This window comes from Sturnira hondurensis, unplaced genomic scaffold, assembly GCF_014824575.4.
Source record: "Sturnira hondurensis isolate 20B ecotype Veracruz unplaced genomic scaffold, ASM1482457v3 Scaffold0020211, whole genome shotgun sequence".
NCBI lineage: Eukaryota > Metazoa > Chordata > Mammalia > Chiroptera > Phyllostomidae > Sturnira > Sturnira hondurensis.
Genome location: NW_028092842.1, coordinates 29,476 through 35,805, shown reverse-complemented (window position 1 = coordinate 35,805; position 6,330 = coordinate 29,476). Strand labels below are relative to the sequence as shown.

The following is a 6,330-nucleotide window of genomic DNA, read 5'->3' as shown; positions in this document are numbered from 1 at the left end:
GCCAGAGGACACCATTTCCACTGGCAGCACAAAGGGCCACTGGGTTCTGGGGTCACACATGCTGCTCATAGGCCTTGCCTGCCCCCTCTCAAAACTCTGGGGCTTTTTGGCTCTCAAATCAAAGCAGTGGTACGTATGTTTGAAAACCATATCTTCAAGCAGGGATGTTTTCCTTGGCGTCATAAAGAAAGAATTGAGAGAATGAAATGTCTTTGTTTAATAGCACCAATCTGCCCTCCACGCCCCTTCCTGGACCATGAATATATATCACATTTCGCCCTGGAACACGCCATGGTCGTGGCATTGGGCTCTGCTCATCTTTGGGATGGTGATCATCAGTGTCTCTAGGGCTGGACCCCAGAGGAGGTCCACAAGGTTCTTTCACACCATTCAACTCAGAGAATGAGGTTCAAACCCTGGACAGTTCCTCATTACTCTTCTAGGTCACAAAAGTGGCCGCTCTATCTAGGAGGCTTTAGAGTGTTTGCTATGGTCACCCCCAATGTGTCTGCTGCTTCCTCTACAGGAGAAGCTCACCTGGGGTCTGGGCTCATCCACAGCTTCATGAGAGAAGTAACACGGGCACACACTGGGGACTTCCTGCTCCTGATGTGCCACAGCCCAGCTCACAGCCTGGATGGCTGGAGAGCCCAGGGAAGTGTGAAAAGACAGGGGACAGTCCATGCCCGTGGGCTCAGGAGAACCCACTGACGGTCAGGAGGTCACCAGTCATGGAAAATGTCCAAGGGCTCAGTGTCTGGGGTCCCCTGAAGTGCATGGGACTGTCGGGATGTTCTAGAACAACACAAGATGCTGAATTCTAACATTTATTTGGGGGACAATGACTGTCTAGCTCATCATTTGTAGTCTCAGACACAGTATTGTGAGATATTACAGAATTTATATTGGTCACAGTCCCTGGTTGCTCACCATGAAATTTCCTGGGTGACAGGTGTTCCTCTTGTTCTGAAAAGGGGACTCTGGTTGGGCTCCTGGGTGAGGACGGCTCACTCATACACAGAGGCACAATTCAAAGCTTAGAATTTGCACACCTGCCTCCCATTTCCCTGAGGAGGGAGAAGACTTCAGGTGTTATCAGCAAATTAACTCAAAAGAAGGGTGAGAACAGGGGAAACTTCCATTTATAGCCAATGCATTAATGAAACCTGGGGACATCTTGCTTGTGACTAGCATCTGAGACAGAGCCCTTCCACTGCGAACCTGACGCATCTCCAGGCAGTCGTGTGAGAACCGAGTTGTGTCCTGGGACATCCAGCTGGTGTCACAGGGAATTCCTTATGGTGAAAAAAAATGCCCCCACATTTGGTGACCAGACGTGTCAAAAATGAAGTGTTTTATATGAGCATAATACAACAATAAAAGGAAATGAGATTTTTACTGAAAAATATTTATTTTGTTAAAATTTACTCCAGACTCTGTGGGGACAGTAAGTCAGACTTTATCAGCCCTTCAGGGAGTGTATCCCCGGGGACACCCTGGGGCCTCACTCATGACTGTGCTGCTCCTTCCACTTCCACGGACATTCTGATGCAGAGGAGCCCACCTTAGAGGCCTCCACAGAAGCTTCAATGAGGCTCAGAGTCATAACCACTGGGCCCAGGGGTTTCTGTCTCACTTCCTCGTCATCTGAACCACTGTGAGCAACGGTAGCTGCTACCCTTGTGCTGACCTATAGCACAGTAATAGTCGGCCTCGTCCTCAGCCTGCAGCCCCGAAATGAGCAGCCCCTGTGTTGACCGAGGAGTCTTTAGATCCAGAGAAGCGGCTGGGGACCCCGGAGCCCTGGTGCTTCTCTGAATCTGACTTATACCACAGGAGAAACCTGGGAGGGCTCACTGGCTTCTGCTGAAACCAGTGAATGTAGTAGTCAGCAACACCAATGTCACTGCTGAGGGTGCAGGTGAGTCTGGCTGTGGATCCAGGAGATGCAGAGAATGAGGGCAGCTGCATCAACCCAGGCTGGGAGAGAGAACCTGCAGACACAGACACTTGTCACTGATGGGATAGAACCAGGGGAAGCTTCTGAAAAGATGGAGCAGGAAGGGAAGAAACTTGGGAACTGAGCCCTGGTCCCCCAGGGCCCACCACTACCTGTGCAGTGAGAGAGGAGCAGGAGGAGCAGAGGGATCAAGGCCATGGTGTACACAGCCCCTAAGCACACAGTGGGGCTGGGCTGCCCAGGCCTCCTTTTCTTCCCCACCCTCTGTCAGGGGAGGGGCTGTCCATGCAAATGTGTGTCCATCCAGGGGCTGCCCAGCCCCTCCCTGAGCCCTGGTGCTGAACTCAGCTCACATCCCAGACAGGGGAGGATGGGGGTTGGCTTCACCCCTTGGGACAGCCCTGGGGGAAGCACCTGCTGAGACAACACAGAAGTCCATGTGACTTTCCCAGACCATAGAGGACACAGCTGCTATGTCCCCAAGAGTGAGCACAAGCCTTGCCCCCAGGCTCAGGCTTCTAGGAGACAATGGGCCTTTAATGAGCACCTGTGTAGGGAACACAGGTTAGTCCCACAGCATCTCCTGCTGGTGACAGTGCACACACCTCCCATGGCCCAAAGCCCTGAGGGCCCAGCTGGTTTCTGCAGCTCACCAGGTCACTGTCTCTTCTCACATCTAGTGTCTGGTTCCCAGATACTGTGACTCTGACACACTGTACTGCTTACTGGTGCATCTCACTCTCAGGAATCCACAACTGTGGGAGGTGCAAACAAATACATCAATGACAAATTAATGTAGATTCGATTTCAAAGTAAATGCACAGTGAATTTCATGTTCAGTGCCACAGACGGCAGCGCTGTCTATCTGGTTTAAAGGGCTCATAGGATCTGCTCAGGGAAATCCCTAGGAACTCATTCAGGGGGATGTGGAGAGGACTATCAAAAAAAATTGAGGTCATGCGATGTATGCCCAGCTTTCACAGATCTGATTAGATTAAGTGATGGATAATAAGAATGGTGTTTGAAGGCTACACATTTACCGGTGTAAGCTCTAGCATGCTAATACATTTCAGGAACTCACATTTTATCTTAGTTTTTCATATTTTGCACATATGTCATTGTTTCTTGTCAGGATTTGGGGGGGGGAGTCCTCAAATTTCTTTATAATATAAAGAGTACTTTCCCTCCCTGTAATTTCCTTCTCATTGTCCTACATTAGTGACAAGATAACAGTCAGGTGTGATGCGTTTGCAGACGTGCTGAGTGTCTCGACACTTGGAGGCAGAGACCAGCCTGTCCCTCTGTGCCCAAATCCACCTCTGCTCCACCTGTGCCCACCATCCCGTGATCCTCACAGATCTAGACTCACAGGAATCCTAGTCAATGACAAAGACCAGGATCACTTGCTCACCTCGGGCACTGTGTCCTCAAGGCACTCACGGGGACTTTCTCGTCCACCTCAGACACATCACCCTCTGCTCCAAACCCTCAGGGACTCCCCACTGCTGTTTGCACAGAACTCATATCCTGGGCTCCCCTCATGGGGCTTCATGGTGGCCCCGCCCTCTCCACCCACCACCACACAGCCCCTCCCTGGGCTCTCAGACCTGCAGCCTCCCGCCTTTCCTATGGCTTTAAAATTCTGACTCCTCTCCGTCCCTGGTGTCTGACACCATGTCCCCTAGGTTCTTTGCAAAGAAGCAGGATTAAACTTGGAATCGTGGTGACAACACAGGCGTTGGCAACTCGGAGTCACTCTGACTCACATGGCACACACACGTCACCACAGACTTAAATAAGCAATGAATTGTAACACAAATATAGAGAAAGATCAGTCACCAGCATTGATTTGACCACCTCAGCCACCATCCATAGAGCTCCTATTATCTAATCTTCTGCCTTCGGAGTCTCTCACTCTGCTCCCCCACTAACTATAACAACACCCCACACACCGTGTCCCTTCATCAGTGTGTGTTGTAGCAAAAACATGCATTCAAGGTCCCCAAACGCTCACACAACAGCAGCTGATGTCAATTATTGTCACATTAATAGATGTGTGTTGTAACCTTGGGAATGGTCAGCTACATGACTACTGTACTGAGTGAGAGAGGGAAGGAAGAACAGGCCTCCTGTGTTCAGAGTCATGAGGTTCAGGGGTGACACGTGTGAGCAGAAGGAAGTCCAGACCAGCACACACAGCCTCGGACCATCATTTATGGGCTTCCTGCACCCATATCACAGGGCAGAATCCTGTCTCATTCACACAGACATTTCAAACCCACGTTCTTGCTTTATGAGTTTCCCGACTAGAGTCCTTTGTGGGAGTTTGGGTTGAAAAATTGAATACTACATTTAATTGATCACAGGCTGGATTATAAGCTGAGTGTTAGTCCCAGGTGACAACTGACAACCTTACAGACTGTTATTTAAGTGAAATGTGAGTGGACATTCGAACAACCACCATGCCCTGGGCAGGTCACGTGCTCATGGGGGTCGTCTTGTCTTCTGTCCCCAGTGTCTGCCCCTCCTCCACCTGCACCTGGGCTCGTGGGTGAGGACTGCTCACTCATAGACAGAGGCATGGTTCAAAGCCTGGAATTTTCAGACATGCCCTCCATTTCCTTGAGGCGAGAGAAGGGCTCAGGTGGAGGCATCAAACTAATTGAAACCACGGGAGGGATCCTGGGAGCCTGCAAGTTAAAGACAAAAAGTTGTGTGAGACCTGGGCACATTCTGCATGTGACCGGCACCTGAAGTGCAGGCAGTCCCATGGGACGCAGCCCTTCACTGTGGACCTGACAGCATCTCCAGGCAGTCCTGTGAGACCTGAGTTGTGTGGTTGGACATCCAGCTGATGTTACAGAGAATTGCTTGTTGCAAAGAAAAATCCCACCCACATTTCGTGACCAGAAATGTCAGGAGTGAATGAAGGGTTTTGTGTGAATACAAAAGAAGACACAACAGTGGGGAAAAACTGTGATTGTTTTTCTTAAAAGTATTACTTTTATTAAGATTTACTCCAACACTGTGGGGACAATCAGTTGGACTTTGTCACCCCTCAGGGAGAGTGACCCACAGACGCCCTGTGACCTCACTCATGGCTCTGCTGCTCCTTCCCCTTCCTCTATAAGAGGAGCCCGCACACCTTACAGAGGCCTCCACAGAATCTTCAGTGAGGCTCAGAGCCATAACCGCTGGGCCCAGGGGTTTCTGTCTCACTTCCTCGTCATCTGAGCCACTGTGAGCAACTGTAGCTGCTCCCACTACCATGAGCTGTAGCACAGTAATAGTCGGCCTCATCCTCAGGCTGCAGCCCAGAGATGGTCAGGAGCCCTGCATTGGCCGAGGCATCTTTGGATCCAGAGAAGCGGCTGGGGACCCCAGAGCCCTGGCCCTTGTCTGAGTCAGACTTGTAGTTGAGCAGATACCGGGGAGGGCTCCCTGGCTTCTGCTGGTACCAGAATATGTAGTAGCCACCAACACTGAAGCCACTGCTGAGGGTGCAGGTGAGTCTGGCTGTGGCTCCAGGAGATACAGAGAGGGAGGGCGGCTGAGTCAGCACAGGCTGGGACAGGGAACCTGCAGACACACAGATACTGTCAGTGTAGGGCCACAACCAGAGGAAGCTTCTCAGGAGATGGAGCAGGAAGGGAATAAACTTGGGAATTCAGCCCTGTACCCCATGGTCCAACCCTACCTGTGCACTGAGAGAGGAGCACAAGGAGAAGAGGAGTCCAGGCCATGGTGCACACAGCCCCTGAGCCCACAGTGGGGCTGGGCTGCCCAGGCCTCCTTTTCTCCCCCACCCTCTGCCAGGGGAGGGGCGTTCATGCAAATGTGTGTCTTCCCAGGGACTACCCAGCTCCTCCCTGAGTCCTGGTGCTGGAGCCCAGCTCACACACCACACAGAAAATGGAGGTTAGCTTCAGACCTTGAAAGAACCCTAGGAGGTAGCACTCTTGACACAAAACAGAGGACCCTGCTCAGGGCACTTTATCAGACCACAGTGGATACACTTGCTGAGTCCCCATCAGTGTGCATAGGGCCCAGCCACCAGGCCAAGGCTCTGAATGACTGAATTGCCTGTTACTGAATGCTCCCTAATGAGCAGCTTGGTAGGCACCCTAGAGCAGTCCCACAGTGCCCCCTGCTGGTAGCAGTGTACACACTTCCTCATGGCCCAAGGCCTTCAGAGCCCAGCTGGTTTCTGCAGCTCAGAAGGTTCCTCATTCTATTCACAAACCCAGGGTCTGGTTCCCAGAAATGATGACTCTGATACACTGGTTACTGTTGCATCTGACTCCCAGGGATCCCCTTCTGTGCAAGGTGCAAACATGTACATAAGTGACAAACTGATTTGTTTCACATTC

At 51.3% G+C, this 6,330-nt stretch overlaps 1 gene segment (V, D, J or C); it reads right to left on the bottom strand.

The window, feature by feature from the left end:
• Window positions 1-1,528: 1,528 nt before the first annotated feature.
• Window positions 1,529-5,729, bottom strand: LOC118975249 (probable non-functional immunoglobulin lambda variable 5-48). The segment is given in 3 exon segments: window positions 1,529-1,564; window positions 5,106-5,539; window positions 5,658-5,729. Coding segments are annotated over 2 exon segments (399 nt in total).
• Between the last annotated feature and the right edge of the window lie 601 nt (window positions 5,730-6,330).